Genomic DNA, 21,553 nt, shown 5'->3' on the forward strand with positions numbered 1-21,553 from the left:
GCATGAATCATTAGTTGCAGTTCTCTTATATTTGTTTATTTTCCTTTATTTAGTGGACTTGGATCTGGAAAACCCTGAATCTGACACTCTGAATGAAGCTGGCATTAATTCTGCTCTTAATGGCCTCCTGGAGGCAGCAGAACAAATAACCCATGAGCAGGCGAGTGACAACCGTCGTGTAAAATACATACGGAATAAACGCAGCTTAATTTGGAGGCACTACGAGCACCTGGACAGTTTGAATGCTGCGCAGTGCCACATCTGCATGAAGAAGTTACAGTGCTTTGAAGGCCGCAGCACCAGCAACCTTCATCGGCACCTCTCTAAGAGACACCCAGCTGAGTTTACTCTGCTACTAGCAGACGGGAAGCGGACCTCTCCACCCAACTCCTCACAGAGCTCAAATGTTATTGGTTCCACATCGACATTGCCAGAGACCATTGGGGCGACAGAGAAGCAGAAACAGTTTTATGGTAATGTTTTATAGCCAATGTGTACATTTGTAGTTTTTACAAAAAGAAAATAGACAAATAGATGTAAGTATAATTATCTCAGTAATTGAAGTATCTCAGCATCAAAGTTAAGTAGATAAATCTGCTTAACTTAAATATTTCTTCAGCATACATTTTTTTAATGTTCATGTTGTGGTTCTACTATAGCCAAGATTGTAATGATATTTAACACACAACCTACTGTTTCCCTCTTACAGGAGCATTGAATGTTTCAAGAGCATCAGAAGGAGAAAAGCGAGTGTTCAGGAGAGAGCAGGAGCTGATAGAAGCTCTGAGGCGAGCGCAGAAAGAGGAGGCTCGAGCTCTGGAGGATCAGAGGGAGCTGCTTGAGAAGCTGCGAGCAGTGAATGCCAGGGAAGCGGCTGCAGAAAGAGAGCAGATTGAGTCACTTAGGAAGGCACAACTGGAGGAAGCCAAAGCCTTGAGTAGACAAAGAGAAGAGCTGCAGAAGGAAAAGCAAGAGCTGCAGAGGGAAAGGGAAGAACTTCAGCAGGAAAGAGAATAACTCATAGTGTTTTCAAAAAAACCTGAGCCTGCCACCATGACTGAATGTAAATCCTCTTTTAAGTAAAATACAATTGTAAAAAAACAATCACCGGTCGGTTGTTTTTGTTTCTGTTGCACCTGTGTTGTACTGCTTCTTCATTCCCCTGCTACCTATCTGGTTCCGTCTCATTGAATTATGTGATGTCTTGATTTCATTGTGGCATCAAATGATTAGACATTTCCAGGACAAACCCCTTCCTCTTAACTCAGCATGATTTCACTAATGGCTGCAACAAGCCATTTTCAAATGTAAAAATGCTCACTCTACATGTCTGCAGGAAAGGATCAGACTTGCTACCAAAATGTATTTTGTTTTCAAGTACAGTATGTTGTAAAATTGTGAACATTCAAGACATACTGTAGATAGTTATAGAGAGACATTTAATTTTGGTTTAATTATGTATATATTTTCAGTGAAGCATCATGTTAGTTCTTACACTCTTATTTTGATTTGCAAAATAATATTCCAAAGATAATTGAATAGATTTCCTCGCCAACTTTTAATTAATTCATTCATGATCATGATCAGGGATCTAGTAATTCATAGTAGTAGTTTATATTTGGACACATTTTCTTTCTTTCAGTTGGAAAGTGCCTTCAAAGTTGCAATGCAGCTCATCTTCCTCCAGAGTAACAAATACAATATTATTGTTTATTTTTATGCAGCCAGTAACAGAATGAAATTATATTCACCTCCAGGGTATTGGATGAATTCACACTTCAAAATAAACCCACCAACATAATGCCAATGATAGTACAAGAACGAAGAAGCGCATGCGTAGTAGGATAATATGTGTACCCAGAATTTGACTTCTCAGGTACTGCTTCAGTTCTGCCTCGCATGCCTCACCGTCAACGCATTCTAAAAATGAATGCTCAGGTTAGAGATGTCAACGTAACATGTTACAGTCATACTACCAATTTGTAAAACGAGGATTCCGCGTTTCTTTTCCGTATCTGACATTGTAGTGCGAAGACTCCCTACCTGACAGGCTAAATCCAGGGTGTTCACCAACACAATGACGTCCTGTATCGGTGGCGGAAGATGGCTGACAGCGGAGCCTTAGCAGCGAGAAGATTCGACTCTGGCTCCTTGTCCTCGGTCAGTATGGAGACCATTTCAGCGCTGACGGAGCTGGAGGACCTGGAGAGAGTTTACCGGCAGCTCTGCACGGAGGAGGTCCGTATATAAATCACTTTTAAAAGGCTGTTTTTTTGACGTATGCTCTCACTGGCGTCCTCCACGTAAACTTCCGGGGGGAGCTGCTGGCTCAAAACAAAACCTCCACGTTGGTGAATTATAGATAAATAAAATATCAAACAATTATTCGAACAACTTGAGCAGTGAAGACTAATATTTAATATTTCCTAGTCAAACTTGTCTGAGTTAACAGTATGCAAAACCCTTTAAATCGGTATTTGTTATATTATTTACAAGGATCCAAACATACACCAAATCAAATTAAAATCAAAGGGCTATCATATCCACAATAGCTTCAAAGTAGTATTGGCAATACAAATCTTAAGTACCAGACTCCTCCAACAATGCAACATGCAATATACTTAACATAACGAAGAAAAAAAGGCAGCAGAAATAATGGTGCAATTTTCAGGAATAAGAAAATGATACAATAGAATACGAGAAAACAGATCGCAAAATCAAATACCGTAGGCCTGCAGTAGAATAAATACTGGATATTATAATAATATATGAGGATACGTAACATGTAGGCATTAAGTTTCCACACGCACCCAGTCCAGTACACTGCTCATTACATGTTGTGTTTCCTCCTCTTACAGAAAGAAGTGGAGTCTGAGCTGGACAGACTGGTGGGGCAGGAGGGGACTATTCACACAAAGATGCTGGCCCTGCAGAGGATGGGGTAAAGTTTATAAAGATTAACTGATGATTAACAGTTATATGAGTTACAACCACCAGAGACATAGTTCTTTAAACAAGAATCTTTCATGTTGTGCTAAATGTTGTCTCTGTGCGCCACAGGCCCAACCTACAGCTGATTGAAGGAGACGCCAGTCAGCTGTCAGGAATGATCACATTTACCTGCAGCCTGGCTGAAAACGTCAGCAGCAAAGTCAGACAGCTAGACCTGGCAAAGGTAAATACACACACTTTTCACATCTATCCTTGGATACAGTATGAATTCTACACTATTATAAATATAATGTGGGCAATTCACATAAAACCATAAACCTCTAAAGTCATAGAAATGGGCGAAGTTGGGGTTTTGTGGGTCCGTACTATTGCTGATAACATGGAAGTAGAAACAATGTCAAAAACCCCTTCACAAAACCTTGAACTGTTGCTGATTTATTACTGTATCTTCTTTTATTTTTGTAGACACGGCTGTATAACGTCATCCAGCGTGCCGACGATATCTTGGATCTGAAGTTCTGCACAGACGGAGTGCAGACAGCACTGCGTAACGAAGATTTTGAGCAGGCTGCTGCTCACATCCACAGATACCTCTCTCTGGACCAGTCTGTTATTGAGCTGAGTCGACAGGGAGACGAAAGTAAGAAGACAGTATTTCTCTTTAATAGTACACATTACACTGCAGTGGAGAAGAAATGTAACCTTTGTATGTCATTTTGACATTGATTTTTTCAGATCAGTAGTATTTATAAAAACAAATCTCACAGCACTGTAAGTAGCAATATAAACCAGACACAATATACGTGTGGGCTTACACTGTCAAAACGTGTTTCTGCAGGCAGTGCTGTGGATGCCAGTCTCGTAATGCTGCAGGAGGCCGAGCAGAAACTGAAGGTCATAGTTGCTGAGAAGCTGGATGAAGCTGTTGCAGCTGTCGACCTCGCACAAGTGGAAAGGTTTTTCAAGATCTTCCCTCTGCTCGGCCTCCACCAGCAGGGCCTCGCCCGCTTTGGCCAATATCTCTGCAGTCAGGTCAGTTGTTACTTCCTATTATGCACTAAATACATTCCTGGTCCTGATTAAGACTCTATTATAATATGTTAAAGAGTATCAGCTAAATACTTAAATCAGTAAAATGTCCCAACTCTGTAGGTATATGTGTTTTTTTAACTGTGTTCATTGTTTATCAGTTTTACGGATGATTTAACAGCAAATAGTATTGCTGTGTTGTTTTAATTAAAACTCAAAAATGAGTAAATTATTAAAGATGACTTAAAACAAGTTACATTGTCTTTGGGCAAGAAACATCAGCTAAACGAAATGTTTAGCTGGGTTTTTCCAGTTTTGAAATACACTGCAAAGCCATGTTTGTGTTTTTGGCTGATCACAGCTATGTAATGCCTCTTGTTTTTTCACACATGTTGTCACAGCTTGCCTCTAAAGCTGAAGAGAACCTGCTCTTGGCCACAGGAGGAGACCTGGGGGAGAAGAGAGCACCGCTGGTGTTTGCAGACACTCTGACGCTGCTACTGGAGGGTGAGGAAACACACCTGATGCTCTGTGTGTGTTTTTGCTTGACTCCTCTTATGTTTGTATGTGTGTTTGCAGGTATTGCCCGTGTCGTTGAGACTCATCAGCCCATAGTGGAGACGTATTACGGTCCAGGCCATCTGTACACACTCATCACTCACCTGCAGCAGGAATGTGACCGACAGGCTCAGAAAATAGTCGACAAGTTTATCCAGCAGAGAGGATACCACAACAAGGTGAGCGTGACCTCTGAACTGTGTGACTTGAGTGTTTTTCTCTGGGGAAGTACCCATTGTGAGCTTGTATCCCTCCTTTAGTTTCAGGTCATCCAAAACAGCATGATGAAGAGCGTGCCGGGAGAGACGCTCGAGCCCAGGTAGGTTAAGCAACATCCTCTCAAGTCAGATACAACACACTAATAAGAACAACTGCTCATATCGATCAAATTTTCTAAAAATGTGTAACTGAAATATTTGATATATTATATTTAAGTATAAAGCTTTTTATAAATACCGTTGCTCAACCAAAGTCAATTTTTCTCAATGGTAGCTTTGCTGTAGTTCTTTCCAATCAGAAGTATTACGGGTTTGGAAATCCATGACTTTAAAGCAGCCTCCTGAACACTTCTTGATTATATGTCTATCTCTCACAAAACAGGGAGCTGGACCCTGTGCTGGCTGAAGTAACTCTGATGAATGCAAGGGCGGAGCTCTACCTGCGCTTTTTACGCCGCCGCCTGCTGGCCGACTTTGAAGTTGGGGATGCTCAGAGCGCCACACAGGGTAGTTCTCATTAACATGTGGTGATGCATGCACAGATGTTTCTTTTTTAAATGTGGAGCTGAAAAGCCAATTAATATCAACTCTAGTCTAAAATATACAATACATTTTGAACTCCTAGAACATCAGCAGGACATTGAGAAGCTGCTGAAACACTGCATGCTGAGCCGGACAATGCAGGAGCTGATTGGCTACTATATTCCAATGGAAGAGTACTACATGAGGGAGACTGTCAACAAGGTAAATTACCCTGTTTTATACAGTGTCTGACAACATTATGAAGGAAACTCTGTAGCCTTTCCCAAATCTCTGCCCACTTCTACATTAGCCATCACTTCCGTACCTAATGGTGTAAATCTCTATTTTCATTGCCATACGATACTAGTGATTATTTAACAACGATAACAGTTTTACCCATTACACATCTGAATCTATGTCCTAACTACTGGCAGCTGAGTTGCATTTTGGGTAATGTAGACACCATTTTGTCAAAGAATTAAATGAAATAAGTGCACATATTTTCCTCGTAAATACGAGATTGATCTGATCCAAATAGTTTAATAAATAGCATTCAATAAATGCAATTTCTTTCTAATCAGAGTGACTTAAATTAACTTAAAATATAATGAATTTCCTCCTTAGGCTGTGACTATGGATTCGTATGAAAAGGGCCAGCTGACCTCAAGCATGGTGGACGACTGTTTCTACATCGTGAAGAAGTGCATCAGTCGAGCTTTATCCAGCTCCAGCATCGACTGCCTCTGTGCCATGATCAACCACGCTAACTCCGCGCTGGAGTCGGACTTCAGGTGCTCCCCCTCTCACTTACAGATGACTTATTTAACACTTTTCTTAGTTTTTTTTTACACATCTAATAAATATATGTGCCCGCTTCTGCTTATGTTTCAGGGAGGTGTTATATAATAAGCTGCGGCAGGGCTTCCCGGCTACTACGCTTCAGGACATCCAGCGTGGCGTAAGCAGTGCGGTCAGTCTGATGCAGAGCAGCTTACAGCAGGGGAAGTTCAACACCATGGGCATCGAGAGTGCCGAAAACGCAAAGGCTGCATTTCTGGTAAGACGAACAGAAGACACACATACGCAATATTGTGCACAAGGCCGGGTTAGAGTTGCTGGAGCAACAGCTCACCCCCCCATGCAGCACTGGTGGAATAAAGCTCCATCAGTGGTGGATAGTAACTTAGTATATTTATATTAAGTTAATATGTCTTTCCATTTCATGCTTCTTTATACTTCTGAACTTTAACAATTTTGAAGCAAGCCATTTCTTAAATACAATTATTTAACAGCTCTTAACAATCAAACAACAATTCATGTATAATTATAGGTAAAGATAAAAACATGCATAAATCAATAATGAATACAACCTCATACAGCATATATTATCCTGAAAGGGGCTGTTGTGCATGATGAGTACCTTTTTAGTATTTGGTACTGTCAAACTATTTTGATGCTTATACTTTTGTACTTTTTTGTTAAAAAAAAATTTGAATTAACAATTTTACTCGTGAGTGAGCTTTCCCTTTTTGGGGTATCACTGCACCAACCTCTGGTTAGCATGATTTTGCAGCCATACCCATGCTAGCTTCTTTAGCTTGTGACATGAGCTGCTGGCGATGTTCTTGAAGAAACGTTATTTAGGTTGTGATGAATTTTGAGGCAACACGCAGATAGTCGCTTTTTTATTCATTATGAGATGATAACTTGTTGTGTTCAAATTTGATGAGAGAGAGAAAGACCTAAGGGGGAATTAAGCTGGGGGCAGCTTGAACCGACAAGCAGGTGGAGAATTATGATGTCAAGCAACCATTTCCTACATAATTGATTTATTGGCTAATGCGCCTTTTTCCTCAGAAGCGTAATTTTACCTTTAAAACGAACAAAAAATGAATCTTTGAATCAATAGACAGTATTTTGAAATAGTGTTGTGAATGAGGTTGCCCTTTGTTCTGGTCAGAGCAGCCCCTTAAATTGTCTCAGCGGTCATTAAGGTGAGGAATACATGCATGAATACGCTCCTAATTTAAGTGTGGTGAGTAGTGTTTTAATATTTAAAATTGCTCTTAGCTGAAGGAGGCACTACTCCAAAAACCTTTTAAACCGTTTGTCAAAAGATGAAATGGAATTGAGAAACACTTCATAGCTACCAGTCGGAGCTTTTGAGAAGTCAAAATAAAAATGTATTTTTAAGGAAAAGGATAACGGAATAGCCTTGATCCTTTTTTGTCTCTTTTTGTCTTTTTCTCTGTATGTAGGTGACTCTGAATAACGTAGAGGTCTGTAGTGAGAATATCACCACTTTAAAAAGAAACCTTGAGGTAAGTTTCACACTTGTTCAAACACCATGCGTCTCTCATTTTCATCCTGTCCTCTCTAGTTGACCTCATTCCTCTGAGATTTACTTGTTCTCTCTTTGCCACGAAGAACGACTGCTCCAAGTTGTTCACTCAGGTGCCCGGCTCTGGGGAACAAGCTAAGATTGAAAGCTGTTTGTCCGACCTCGTCAACACATCTGCCAAATTCAAGGATCTCTTACAGGTTAGACACACACACACACACACACACACACACACACACACACACACACACACACACACACACACACACACACACACACACACACACACACACACACACACATCATTTCTGTCAGCTAGGAGTTGTGACATTGATCTTAAATGGGCCCTATTATGCTTTTTGGGTTTTCCTTTTGTGTGTTATATAGGTTTTTATGCATGGAACTGTTCTGCATTGCAAAAAAACTGTTTTATTTGATTTAAATGTATTTCATGTTTTGTGTTTTAGCTTTAATATATAGCTACAAAAAATAACTGGTGTCATTTTTCTTATTGAAGGATTACTCTGCCTCAAAATCAAACTATTTGAACATTAAAGCCTCACCTACACATTTACCATTGACATCGGGACCTGGTCATACTTAAACTCTTAAACGTAATATATTGAAAATAAACCTTTCTGATGAACTTCGACATTAAAAGCTAAGATAGCCTGCTTGTACTAAACTTGCATTACTATAAAGTCTATGAGCTAAAAGCTTAATGCTGTGATTTTTCTTATTTCACAGGAGGGCCTGACTGAGTTAAACACAACGGCCATAAAGTCTCAGGTGAAACCGTGGATCAGCAGCTTCCTGTCCATCTCTCACAACATCGAGGAGGTAGCGGTCTCAGAGCAGAGAACAGGAATAAACCAGAGGTCATAAAACATGTTGCAGTAACAGCTGGTGTCTTCACAGGAGGAGTTTAATGATTATGAAGCTAATGATCCCTGGGTGCAGCAGCTCATCGTTAACCTGGAGCAGCTCATGGCAGAGTTCAAGGTATCTCGCCCGAGCAGCATTTCAGTCATGAAATATATATGTCTCCCTGGTTATTCTTTAAAGGGCCAGTTCAGGCCAACTTGAAAATAACACATTTAAGCTCTTACCTGCAGTGCCATTCATCAGCCTAGTTTGGTTTTAAGATGTCTGCCTTCTCTCTGAATATAATATAACTAGGTGTCATTCAACTTATTGTGCTCAAAGCACAAAAAAAATACATTTTAAGAAACTAAACATGTTTCAAGTCACTTACCAGAAATAATATACACTTACTCAAGATGATCCACAGTCCTTGGTCTGAGTAGTTTTATAATCCAATATACTCAAGCGAAGGCTGACATCTATATTGCCGATATCTCATGCAATATGCAACTCAAACCAACACAATGTAGATTCATAAATGGCACTATAGGTCAGAGGATAGGTTTGATTTTGTAGATTTTTTGGTTGTACCTTTATCCTTCTCTGTGTCTCCTCTCCAGACGGCCTTGTCTCCCGTCATCTACGACACTCTGACCAGCCTGATGACCAGCTTGATATCTATAGAAATGGAGAAGACCGTCCTCAAATGCTCATTCAGCAGGGTGAGGAGCCGGAGCTCAGCCACAAGGTGGCGGCGAGCATCCTCTGCCGCATATTGCATCACATCCCTGCCACATGTGACGAAAAGCCTCAGGCTATGATTTATTAATGAGTGCAGAGAGGCCTGCAGCAGAGGGCGCTTCCTTTTGTCACGAAAACATCTTCCTATTTTGAGCAGAGTGTTTTACAGGGGAGCTCTAAATAAATGTGTACACGATGGTGCAAACATAAAGTCCATCCACTGTTTCTGATCCTTCTGTTGTAGCTCGGAGGGCTGCAGTTCGACAAAGAGCTTCGGTCTCTCGTGGCGTACCTCACCACCGTCACCACCTGGACCATCAGGGATAAGTTTGCTCGCCTCACACAAATGGCCACCATCCTAAACCTGGAGCGGGTAATTTAGATCATCTCACAGACAATACACAGAATATACACCAATGTCAAGGATATTTTAATGTTTATGTCCATTTACACCCATAGTGGAACCTAGTACATTTACTCAAGTAAAATTAAGTTTTTTGTATACTCCTTAATACTAGGAACTGAGATTCTTTTTAGTTTTTGCTCAACAACATTTGTCTGGCAGCTACTTTACAGATGAGGGTTTTATGTACAGAACATATCATAGTTTTATAAAATATGAAGCATTGTCATGATTTCTGGAAAGAGAAATTGCTTTTGAGTTTTTCAAAATCTATTTTTTGGCTCTTATTTTTGAGTCATTGTCCCTTTTTCAAATCAGGACAATTGCTAGAAAACTGCTCCTTTGTAATAAATGAATACAGTGAACTGGTAACCACACATTATTACTTTAATAATAATAATAATAATAACTTGGTAAACTAATTTATATCAGCTATAACACTCACAGGAGCTTCATTCTGCATTATGAATTATTTTACAATACATTTAGCTAAAGGTAGTTGTTTTCTCAGAACCTTAAGTAAAGGTGTGAACACGTCTTCCTGGTTCATTCAAATGTGTCTGTTTGCGCTACAGGTAACTGAGATCCTGGATTACTGGGGGCCAAACTCGGGCCCCTTGACGTGGCGGCTAACCCCGGCCGAGGTGCGCCAGGTTCTCGCGCTGCGTATCGACTTCAGAAGTGAAGACATCAAGAGGCTGCGGCTGTAACTCATTAACCACTCCGCTGGTTAGCAGTGATCGCCGTGCAACAGCAACCTTGTGTTGGCTTTAATCCATGTTTCTGTGAATGGATGTTGGCAAAACGTTTTTTTTTTTTGTCTAAAACTAAAATGCCCTACCCTGGAGATTTCACTGGGGTTTTCAGACTCTAACTTCACTTACATTTTTGTGTGAGTTACTCCACTTTCCTTCATATGCATATTCTTAAAGATTGTTCATAATCGTTTAATTATTAAAAACATGGAAATTCCTTTTTTTTTTTCGAGTATCTTATAAATAAATTAACCCAAATGTTCCTCTTTAAAAACCTTTACATATGTCCAAAAGAAATCAGAAATGTGGAACTGGTGTCATTGAATGTAAAGATTTCTGTTTTTGGGAAATGTTTCAAATGTAAAAAAAAGAATTGTCCCAAATGTAAATGACCAACTGGGGAAGATTCATTGTGATATTTATTAATTAACATGTTTTACCCTGTTCACCTGTAGTATCCTCTTTACATGGCAGAAGTGTTTGACTATTTAACATGAAAGTTCTGTATTATATGTGAGTCTTCTCTTCAAAGTGTAATTAAAAGGTGTGAATGTGTCACACGGGGACTTCCATCCTCTCAACCTGTAGCCGGCTGAGAATACAGGAGCTCTGGGACCGAGGCTCCGCGGCTGTCTGCGAAACAGAGCAGTAATGAACGTCAGGCCCATTAAACTGACAGAAGCAGGTCACAACGCTGATCCACTCGTTCAATATATGAATAGCTCCTCGGCCGTGATGATGGAACACTTTTAACCTAATAAATCGAGAACCGCTCTGCGTCGTCTCTGATCCCCGGCATCAGCCACATTTCACGGAGCGCTGCCCTGTGGCCATGGAAGTCCTGTTCCCAATCCTTTATACATATTACTGACACTCAACACAAAGCTGTGTTCACTGGGCAGTGAAGCATTAAAAGTGGAATGTTCTCATAATGTTCAGCCTAATTTCACGGTCTAACCTTGTTTCCTTGCTCAGATTAAATCAGATCAGTGTGTGTTTTAACTTTTTGCAGAACAGTGGAGTTTTTTAGCAACCCTCTTTAGTGGTGGAAAGTAAATTTACTCAAATATAAGGAGCGATTGATTTTCATCATCATTGTGTCATGCATAAATAATGTGCCCTGCCCAAAGCTTACAAAACACTGAGAAAAAGAGAACAGGAAAGCCAAATATTATTAAAGAAGCAAACCATCCTTTTTAAAGCTGAACACACCGAGGCAGACAATAAATAAGCATTGAAAACATTTATTTCTAACATCAGTGCACAATAATGTTTCCGGATTATGAACGGACATTTCATTTAATATGGATATTCTTAGTTCATAATAATGACAATACAGAAGAACATATTTTGGATTGTCAACCTTTTATAATTTTCACAACCCGTGTTTTAAATCTGTTCATTTTGAGGGCCACATGAAGGATCTGTTTACTTCCATGTGCAGCTAAAGACCGTTGACTCCTTTATGGTATTGCTATAATTTAAGATTTAGTGCAATAAATGTGCCTGAGTATTATTATATTTAATTTCTATTTCTTTCAGTTTACCTTCCCCAAAGCACCTCACACATAAAAGTTCAATTAATGTGCCGAAAAAACAAATACAATGCATTAAAAACAAAGTAAAAGATGATTTTTACAAAAAGTTATTACTAAAGGTGATGTGAGCATATTCATTATCACCCATACATACAATTATGAAATGGGCCTTTGTGAAGAATGTTTACTTTTACCTACCTATTCTGTAGTTTTACCTAAGTAACATTTTGAATGCATGACATCTGCTTTTACACTGTAATAATAATGCTACTTTCAGAGTTCTTCTTCCACCTCTGTCCCTCTTTGCCACCGTCAGTGTAATGAGACTCGTACACAAGCAGCAGGAGTCGTTAGGAAAAGTGTGGCTTTAATGTAAACACAACATTCGATTGGCTCAGCACAAACATTCCACATGAGAGCAACCAATAAACTACCAAATAGGATGGGGTGCAGCACAAAAACATTCACAGTAAAAAAAAAATCTGGTATAATCATAATATATATACAGTACGGTGCTTTTAAGGTGAAAATGGAGATAGGATATGGGGACTGATATGTGATAGATAAAGAGTATACGGGGGTGGGGAGATAAATTTCTTGGTGCACAGGTAAAAATGGAGAGCTGTACTTTTCCTCTGTGTAAAGAGAAACGTGACAGACGGGGGGGGGGGGGGGGGGGGGGGGGGGGGGTGTGGTTCCCCGCTAACTGATCAGGGGAGACGAGCTTTAGAAAAAACTCGGAGCTCCCCCAGACAGAGGCTTCCTCAAATGATATTGTTCTCGTGCAGTTTTCTACTTCTACACAGATTCACATCGAGGGGTAAAGCACCACACGGAGAACAAGATGTCATTGGAAGGCTGCTTTCTACCCTCCGAACCGCAGACAGGTGTCGTGTACCCCAGATGTCAGGAAATAAATATGTGGCACGGGATTTCAGGAGGTAAGAGGAGGCATGTAGGGCATGAGGCTAAAATAAATAAATCATTCGATGATAATAATCTGCTTTATTAAATAATATTACTTGATAGTGTGATTCCTTTTTTCCTAATCTGTCCTTCCAGATGGTTGGCACCGATATGATGTTTTTTTATTTATTTTTTAAAGATATCATTGGCCAGTTTCCTCACGCTACAGGAGGCCAATGGAAATGGGCCGCCACTCTGAAGAGAAGAATCCTCTCTTTCATTATGGTTAAGAGTCAAAAGAGAAAACAGAGAGTGGAAAAGACCTGCAGGCGACTCAGTCATGTGTGGGTCGTAAGGAGAGGGGAGCTTTGTCCCGTCTGAAAGTTAAAATAGCCTCCTTCCCAACCATGACCCTTAGCCACGAGAACAGCACCTCCCCAACTTCATCAACGTCTCCACCTTCTAACACACAGCAGCTCTTCAAACGCAGCACAACAGGCTATATTCAGGACAGATATCAATGCCTTCAGACTTGTACATCAAAACATTACATTAAGAAAGGGACAATTAGTCCACGCTGTGTTTAAAAATGACATTGCACACTCTGAGTTCTGCAAAATCGAGGCTCTAGCTGAATACAACCCTGGTGCCGCCCACTTCTGAACCTCTCTGGTTGTTGACACGGTCATCAACGAAAACATGAAACATTCAGCTCAAAAACACAATTTTTAAAAAGACATAACGGGGGCTGTATATTGAAATCAAAATGAGAGGAAGGGAACAAATCATGGCGATAATCCGGTGTGGTGTCGGACGGCAGCTCTTTGGGTCCATTTGGACGTGTAGAATTACATATTTATGTGTTTTAAGTATCATCAAAATTATCATTATTAACACCTCATACTCCCCATGACAACCCCTGTGCTTGGCCAGGCCTCAGTATAAGCCACACCCTCTAAGGTTGTTTGCAATAATGATGTCAGTGACGGCATCAAACACTACCTGGATGTTTCCTGTGTCTGTGGCACAGGTCAGGTGACAGTAGATCTCCTTATTGGGGGAGCGGTTCTTACTCTCAAACTGAACCTGAATATATGCAGTAGCATCGTCGTAAGTATTAGCACCTGCAGACAGAGAGAGATGAAAGCATGAAGGAACAACATTCAACACTATTTGCTTATTTATTTGCTAGAAAGCTCTGCTTGAAAATGTATCGACAAGGACAATTTGAATAATTGGTGAATTGATCTACAGAAGTTTGCAACTGTCTTAATAATCATAACATCCTTTAAGTAATGTTTCTATCACAAATAGAAGAGTAGCTGTTTTCAGTCGCTCAAATGAATAGATTTATGTCTTATATCTGTTAATTATCTGAAGCACTGAATACCTTTGAGTTTTGGAGTGTCAAAACAAGTCATTTAAAGACATCACCATATACTTTAAGGAACTGGGATGGAGATTGTTCACTATTTTCTGAAATTGTATATATTAAACCAATAATTAAAAATGAAAATGATACTTATTTTGCGGCTCTGCTTGAAGCTCACCTGTGTATTCTGGAAAACAGATCGTCAGCGGTGACTTCTTGATCTTTTCACCAAACAGATCCTTCTTGTTGAGGAAGAGGATGATGGAGGTGTCGATGAAAAACTTGTTGTTACAGATGGAGTCAAAGAGCATGAGCGACTCATGCATGCGGTTCTGTGGGAACAATCAATATGTGGTTGTTGTGAGGAGGAGGATAAAAACACAGATACAACTGTACATCACGTTGTAAACAACAGCTGTTTACTTTTATTCGGCCAGGTTTTGCCTATATTGATACGAGACATTTTTTAACAAGGGAGACCTGGCCAAGAATAGCACAGCACGGATTAAACTATTATCAAATAAGGCATCAACTTATACTAAAATACTTTTATTTACAACTAAAAATAGTTTTTTTTTGTCTTTAGAACCATGCAGAAGTTGCAGAAAAACTCCAAAATCTGTCCTTCCTAGTTCATTTCCATGAAAAACAATTAGATCGTTACAAATGTACCCTTTTTATTGAATATCAACAAAAAGAACAAAGACATTATTTGGTTTTGACTAAAATCAGTCCTGAAGTAGGATCCCTCTACTGTTGCTCTGAACGGGGTTTCCCCCTCTCCGGGACATCTTCTTTATTCACATCAAGGCCCTCTTTCAAATCAAAGATAGTTTATAGTGACAGCTCGAAAAGTGAGTTGTAAAGATTGCAGAGCCCCCTGAGACTAATTGGGAATATGAACGTATGATCTTTAAATATATCGATGATCTTTAAATATATCGACTTGGGTGCAGAGTGGAACACTGAAGTCTTGCAATTCTTTGAACCCTATCAGGGAAAAAGTTAATTGGGAGAATGCATTGGCTTTTTCAATCTGTAACAATAAAACAGACATTTAACAGTTCAGTTCCTTCCCTTTTTGCAAGTTGTTTAAAGCAGCATCGTTTTGAATAAGTAAACAATTCTTTAATGACAAAATGAAGCTGGAAATAATCAAATGTAGCTTTTTTTGTTTTATGGTAACAAGGTACAAAAGTTAGGATGTCAATGCATCAAAGATCTTTCAATATTTTCTGTATCCTAAAACCAGGACCCCTTATATATCAGTGAAAGGCCCACAGTGAGCAGTGCACCGGAGGGATTTGTCTGATTAACTGAGTCACACTTACAGTTGTTTCATCTTCATGGAGCACCTGGTCATATCCACTCAGAGCAACGCAGAAGATAATGGCAGTCACGTCTTCAAAGCAGTGGATCCACTTCTTCCTCTCTGACCTCTGACCCCCCACGTCAAACAGCCTGGAAACAAGAGCAAGAAGTCAATTCAGACCTCAGAGCTGTAATCCCTGAACCTAATCATGCGGAACAACAAAGACTAAGAGGGCGTGATTCTTCATGCACGTTACCTGAAATGGAGGTTTTTGAAGGTGAAGTGGGTTTCGACGATGCCAGTGGTCTTCACTCGGGTTCTCAGGATGTCCTGCTCTGTGGGCTGATAGTCTGAAGCCCCGATCCGGTCTAGACTGTCCAGGTAGCTGAGAGCGAGAGGGACAAAGATCAGGTACAGTGTGGATTAGAAGAGTGGTGGTGTTTGTTTTTTTTGTACAAATATGGGTTCTTATTGTCCTTCAGCTCCACTCACTATTGAGCGGAGTCGTTGAGTTGGTATTCCCGGGCGCGGCTGAAGCACTCCTGCAGGCCAGAGTCGGTCCAAACACGCTTCATCGCAGTGAGAAGCTCCGCAGAGTACGGCTCTGTGTCCTCCATACGAGTGACTACATCGCACACCAGCTTAGCATCCGCCTGTAGGGACACATTTCATTCGATCAGGGAAAGAGGAACAACATTATACCAGTGGATTTTATTTTATTTAATCACAGTCTCATCGAGATCAGGATCACTTTTAACTTTAACAAAATTCATAAAAAATAACTCCCCTAGATTCAGATTGATTGAGTAGGAGATGAGTAGTTTATGGGTCATTTCATCTTGTATTACAATCTTTTTCTCTCTTTGGCGACACCTATGGCGATAAGCAGTAGGCTAATTGGCACAACGGTCTTTTAGCTTTTTTCTATTTTAAAATGTAAATGCTTTTTGATTTGAGCATTTTTGCTTTGTTTAATCTTCTAAAGTCAACATTTTGTCCTGTTTGTTCATTCATGGCAACCGTTTACTCACAATGCTAGCGGAGAAGAGCGAGTCAGTTAGATTAGCGCCTCCTTGTAGACATATCTCCCAGAATGTAATTTTTCTAATGCATGGGCCTTAATCAGTGGACTAGGTCTATCAATAATTGTGTAACTTCATTGGGAAACGATATCAATTCAAATATTTATGATTATAATACAAAATATTTACATTACCTTAAAGAATTTGAGGTTGTTTGGATCATACGTCAGAAATGTTCTAACTTTTGATAAAGCATACAATAGACACGATGTGCAGTACAGAATATTTCAATAGCCAAGAACAGACATGAAGGTGGACTTCATAAAAGACATTCATTGGTTTTTGTGAAGGTTATTATGGTCTAATATTGCAAAGATGTTTGGGAAAATGGTTGGCCTCCAAACAGATGTTGGGATTTGTATTTGAATAATAAAAACAACTACATAAGACCTGCTTTAGCAATAGGGCTCAGCAATATGAGGAAATATGTAAAGATGTTGAATACAGTGTATAACTTTTGATATTAAAAGAGTTACTAAAGTGCTGACTAGGTATAATACTAAAATACAAAAATTGCTTATTGACTTTAACATTTATTAAAAATGTAATTTTATTAATACAATTGAATATTGAACTTATCTCAAAATGCACCAATACAAGCACAATACTTCCACTGTAAAGAGCAATTTCCCAGAGATGCATTATGATTAATGATGTGTTTATTGCATAGGTTGACTTCGGGATGATGATAAATAAATGATATTTTGTGCAGCCCTATTTGGCGATAACACAATTCAACCCCTACCTTCAAATAAAATATTGGTTTCTCCCCAGTTTGTAGGTAAAAAAAGGGTCTGGGAGGTGAATATGAGACTAACTTTTCTATCCTTGTCTCCAAACTCGATGCCCAGTGAGTCCATGGCTCGGAGGATGGCGGCCAAGCTCTGGATGGTGTTGCTGTAGACCACAGGCTTATACTGCTTCACATCATCCCCAGAAAAGCCATCTTCATGGATAATCCTGCAGGCGCACACAGATATTAACACAAAGACACAAGCGGTCACCAAAGGGAATAAGTCACACATGTCCATATGTTCCCACAGACATAAATAGATTTTTCACAAATAACAATTTCTGGCTTTTTCTTTGTGCGCGTGTCAAAGGTGATTCTTCACATAACACATGTATCTTTAAGTCCCAGGCTTTCTTCCTATCATCTTTACCTAAACTCTTTAGTGTGCCAGTGTATAATGAGCTGGAATTGATCATGTTCCCAGTCTGTGTGATCAGTAATTGGACAGTAATGTGATATTTAAGCCATTCATAATTTATGATGTGCAATGGAGTGGAATCAGTCAGAGCACTAATCAATCACACCATGCAGAACCTCACTGTTACATCCAGCATGACAAAGTTTAACTCCTCTTATAATCTGCTCCACATTCAATCTTCCACACCCCGACCTACTGTGCAATGAATCTATAAAATATATCAATATTTTCTTCCTGACACATTTGAAATTCAGCTTCTCTTCACCTCCTTTGATGCTTATAAGTAGGAAATAAATTAGGGAAGATTTTTACCTCCATCAGTGCTCGTTATGAAAACATGTCTTACAGAAGCGGCCACCTCGATCATCAATAAAAAGGAACATTTAATGAAATAAAACACTAACCTTCAGAGAGAGAGGAGCAGTTTCACACAGCAAAGAGCAGGTAAAGTGTTTTAGCAACTAACAATTCTTTTTTATTGTCTATTCTTGTAAGGATTATTGAACTGTATATCAGAAAATAGCAAAACAAAATGCATTTTATACTGCGCATCTCAAGTCAACATCTTGTCCCAACACCACTCCAAAATACAAAGATCATTAATTATTCATCATGTAAGACAATACAAATTAGATTTTTGCTTAACGGTAAAGCTTAAAGTGTTTTTTAGATTATGAGAATAGTTGCACATTCATTTGTGTCAATAAACTAATCGATCGTCGATTTTGTCAAGGTGAGAGAGTTTCCTGTTTTTATTTTATATTGGTTGCAATCATTGTATGCTAAACGCCTGTGATCAACACAGTCTAAAGACAGAAGTTTAAATGTATACAATATTAGATCTTCAACTAGCAATAGTATTCATTATTGATTAATCTGAAGTTTTTTTCTCTGCATCCATCGATTAGTTGTTTGGTCTTTAAATAACTAATGTCAGGATTTAAAAGTACTCATCGCAATTTTCCAGATGCCAAGATGACAGCTTCAAATCTTTAATTTTGTCTAAACAACAGTAAAGAACTCAGAAATACTCAACTATACATAATAAAGCATTGAGAGAATGATACATCTTTACATTTAATCATGTCAGAACCAGTCATTTCTATGAATTTTGTGTTATAAAAACGACTAAAACGATTAGGAGGTTATCAAATAGTTGCAGATTAAATTTTAATTTAATGGACTAATCGTTTTAGCTCTATATGACTACAGTATGCTCGACTGATGAAAACCTGGCTGATCAATCGTAGTGACTGAAAATGTGTAAAAATAGACACCATGACATTTCTGCAGCACTATATCACTCAACGGGTTTCTTATTGTTCTTTAATGGACATGTTCAGATGCTGCTGCAGTGTTAAGTAATGTATGTGCATGCTGCAAAATGGGTACTGATGTGTTTTTTCATTATTATTCAATTTATTTATTTTCAATTTGATGTTAATTCCACTTTATCTTCTAATGATCAAATTTATGTTATATCTTCATTTTACTCTTATAAGCAATTTGGTTTTATTTTCCATCTAATCTTCCATTCATATGTAAATCTGAATATTTCCCTTGTTGTAAATGTATAATTATAATTATTATATTACTCTTATAATCTTATATAAATACAAATCTACTTCATTTATACACACACACACACACACACACACACACACACACACACACACACACACACACACACACACACACACACACACACACACACACACACACTGCAATGGAAGTGAAACTACATCAGGTGTAGTTTCACTCTCACTGCAATCATAAAAACCACCACAGCCAGGCCTTCATCACACAATATGAAACTCTAACCCTTTTACACACACACACGCACACACGCACACGCACACACACACGCACACACACACACACACACACACACACATACACACACACACACACACACACACACACACACACACACGATGATTATGTGTATCACAGCTACACTGTATGGCCCACTGTGTGGAGAAACACATCCATCTGCTGCCTGCTATCGTGCAAATAAGCCCAACTCGTAAACAATATTTGGGCGAAGTCTCTTGAGTTCAGGGCCCAGGAGTGAGTTATGGAAAACCAGGCAGGGACCACAGGGAGGGTAATGAAGTGAAGGGAAGAGGAGGAAGCAGGGCATGCGGGGAGGAAAGGAGGGAGGGAGGGCGCAGTCAGTGCACTGCAGGCCGGGATGCGCGAAGCAGGACGGAGGCAGAAAGAAAACACTGGGGGAGATGTACCACAAGACAAAAACATACAATGACCGTGTCATTTTCCGCACAGAAACATGTCGAAACTTAACTCAGAGGTTTATAAAAAAATAACAACAGTGATTTAAAACATCAAAGAGTGATTTAGCTTAGACAGGGATGCGGTTTTAGAAGCCATATTTCTGCGTAAATCCGCTTTATAGGCAAAGTACTCCCGGCGATATCGGGCACTTAAAGCCATTAAGATTAAAAGCAGAGGTATTCACTAATGGAGCTGTAGTGACCTCAATGTAATTCACACACACACACACACACACACACACACACACACACACACACACACACACACACACACACACACACACACACACACAACTGCACACACATGCACACGCTCACATGGACGCGCACATACACAGAGGAACAACACCCACATATCCCCAGTAGTCCCACACTCCCTGTAGCGAGGTAAAAAAAAAAAAAACCTCGCTAACTAGATTTCAGCACCCCGGCAGTGGACAGCACCGGGGACGCACCGGCCTCCCTGTCCGTCTGCAGGAGGTGCTCGAATCACCGGGGCTGTACGGCCTCTCCAAACATGGCGGCTCAACCTGCCTTAGCACTGATATGGGAGGCGCAATCTCGGGCCTTTTACTCGGAGGGGGGGTTAAAACGAGCAAAGAAAGACACACTTACTTCATCTGTTTGACGATGGTGCTTTTCCCGGACTCTCCGCCGCCTGTAAAAGAACGGAGGGCACAGTGAGAGCCGGCAGAGAAATCAGTACCACGGAGAGCACCTCTCTCCGCCCCATATACAGCCCCACCGCTAACCCCTCATACCGGGCCGCCGCAGCAGCACCGGAGGCCCCGGGAGGAGGCTCTTCTCTTACCGAGCAGCAGCAGCTTCACGTCCTTGGCGGCCACCACCCCGTCCTCCTTCAGGTTCCTCTCGATGGCCTTGCTCCGGTCCAGAGCGGCGCGCTCCTCGGCGCTCAGTGTACATCCCATGTTTCCAGGCGAGTGAGCGGTCCCGTGGTCTCTCCTCACCCACTCTCTCAATCAGCGCGTTGTCTCTCGGCTCTCCTCCCCGCGCTGTCCGCTACAGCATTAGGCCCGGATTGAAACAGATCCGGGTCCCTTTTCTCTCTTTTTTCTCCGTGACTCTCCGTATGTGCCTCTCTGCGCGTTTCGGCTCCACTCTCAGAGGGGGTTGGGGGGTGGGGTCGTTGTGCTCGAGCCTGCGGGGCTGGGGTTGTTGTTAGGTGGGGAAGGGAGGCTCTCTCTCTCTATTTCTCTCTCTCTCTCTCTCTCTCTCTCTCTCTCTCTCTCTCTCCCTCTATAGGGCGGCGCTGGTGATGGTGATGACAGCGAGCTATCTTTCCACGAAGGCAGTGCGAGGGGGGGTGGGGGGGGCACGAGAGGAGAGGAAGACGACGAAGGGAATCAGTGCAGGCTGCGCGAGACTCACCTAAACGCTTACGTCAGAGCAGTCGGGGCTTTAATCACGTCCTGTAGCAGATTATTCAAATGAAAG

General features: G+C 40.5%; 3 protein-coding genes and 1 long non-coding RNA gene across 5 annotated transcripts in view; 2 read left to right on the forward strand and 2 right to left on the reverse strand.

Moving 5' to 3' along the window:
- Positions 1-1,104, forward strand: part of LOC134862808 (SAFB-like transcription modulator) — a 2,322-nt gene extending 1,218 nt beyond the window's left edge. For both annotated transcript variants that reach the window (XM_063880902.1, XM_063880903.1), the window contains exons 3-4: positions 54-473; positions 710-1,104. In XM_063880902.1, coding sequence (XP_063736972.1) covers positions 54-473; positions 710-1,017 — 728 coding nt within the window. In that variant the 3' untranslated portion in view covers positions 1,018-1,104. The remainder of the gene's footprint in view (positions 1-53; positions 474-709) is intronic.
- LOC134863898 (uncharacterized) overlaps positions 1-2,281 on the reverse strand; it is a 9,376-nt gene extending 7,095 nt beyond the window's left edge. The window contains exons 1-2 of the long non-coding RNA XR_010165729.1: positions 2,044-2,281; positions 1,858-1,920 (exon numbers count right to left, since the gene is read on the reverse strand). This is a non-coding gene — a long non-coding RNA (uncharacterized LOC134863898). The remainder of the gene's footprint in view (positions 1-1,857; positions 1,921-2,043) is intronic.
- cog4 (component of oligomeric golgi complex 4) lies at positions 1,869-11,385 on the forward strand. Its single transcript, XM_063882652.1, has 19 exons — positions 1,869-2,238; positions 2,859-2,941; positions 3,061-3,175; positions 3,418-3,592; positions 3,791-3,984; positions 4,383-4,488; positions 4,561-4,718; positions 4,800-4,858; positions 5,140-5,264; positions 5,383-5,501; positions 5,904-6,070; positions 6,171-6,336; positions 7,538-7,600; positions 7,707-7,820; positions 8,368-8,460; positions 8,539-8,622; positions 9,105-9,206; positions 9,470-9,598; positions 10,204-11,385. The coding sequence occupies exons 1-19, from the start codon at positions 2,104-2,106 to the stop codon at positions 10,336-10,338; spliced, it is 2,322 nt and encodes a 773-aa protein (XP_063738722.1). The 5' UTR covers positions 1,869-2,103; the 3' UTR covers positions 10,339-11,385.
- An 883-nt stretch (positions 11,386-12,268) lies between these two features.
- Positions 12,269-21,299, reverse strand: gnao1b (guanine nucleotide binding protein (G protein), alpha activating activity polypeptide O, b). Its single transcript, XM_063882654.1, has 8 exons — positions 20,910-21,299; positions 20,714-20,756; positions 17,412-17,553; positions 16,004-16,164; positions 15,768-15,896; positions 15,531-15,660; positions 14,378-14,531; positions 12,269-13,951 (listed from the first exon to the last, which is right to left on the reverse strand). The coding sequence occupies exons 1-8, from the start codon at positions 21,025-21,027 to the stop codon at positions 13,764-13,766; spliced, it is 1,065 nt and encodes a 354-aa protein (XP_063738724.1). The 5' UTR covers positions 21,028-21,299; the 3' UTR covers positions 12,269-13,763.
- Between the last annotated feature and the right edge of the window lie 254 nt (positions 21,300-21,553).

Source organism: Eleginops maclovinus, chromosome 4, assembly GCF_036324505.1.
Source record: "Eleginops maclovinus isolate JMC-PN-2008 ecotype Puerto Natales chromosome 4, JC_Emac_rtc_rv5, whole genome shotgun sequence".
NCBI lineage: Eukaryota > Metazoa > Chordata > Actinopteri > Perciformes > Eleginopidae > Eleginops > Eleginops maclovinus.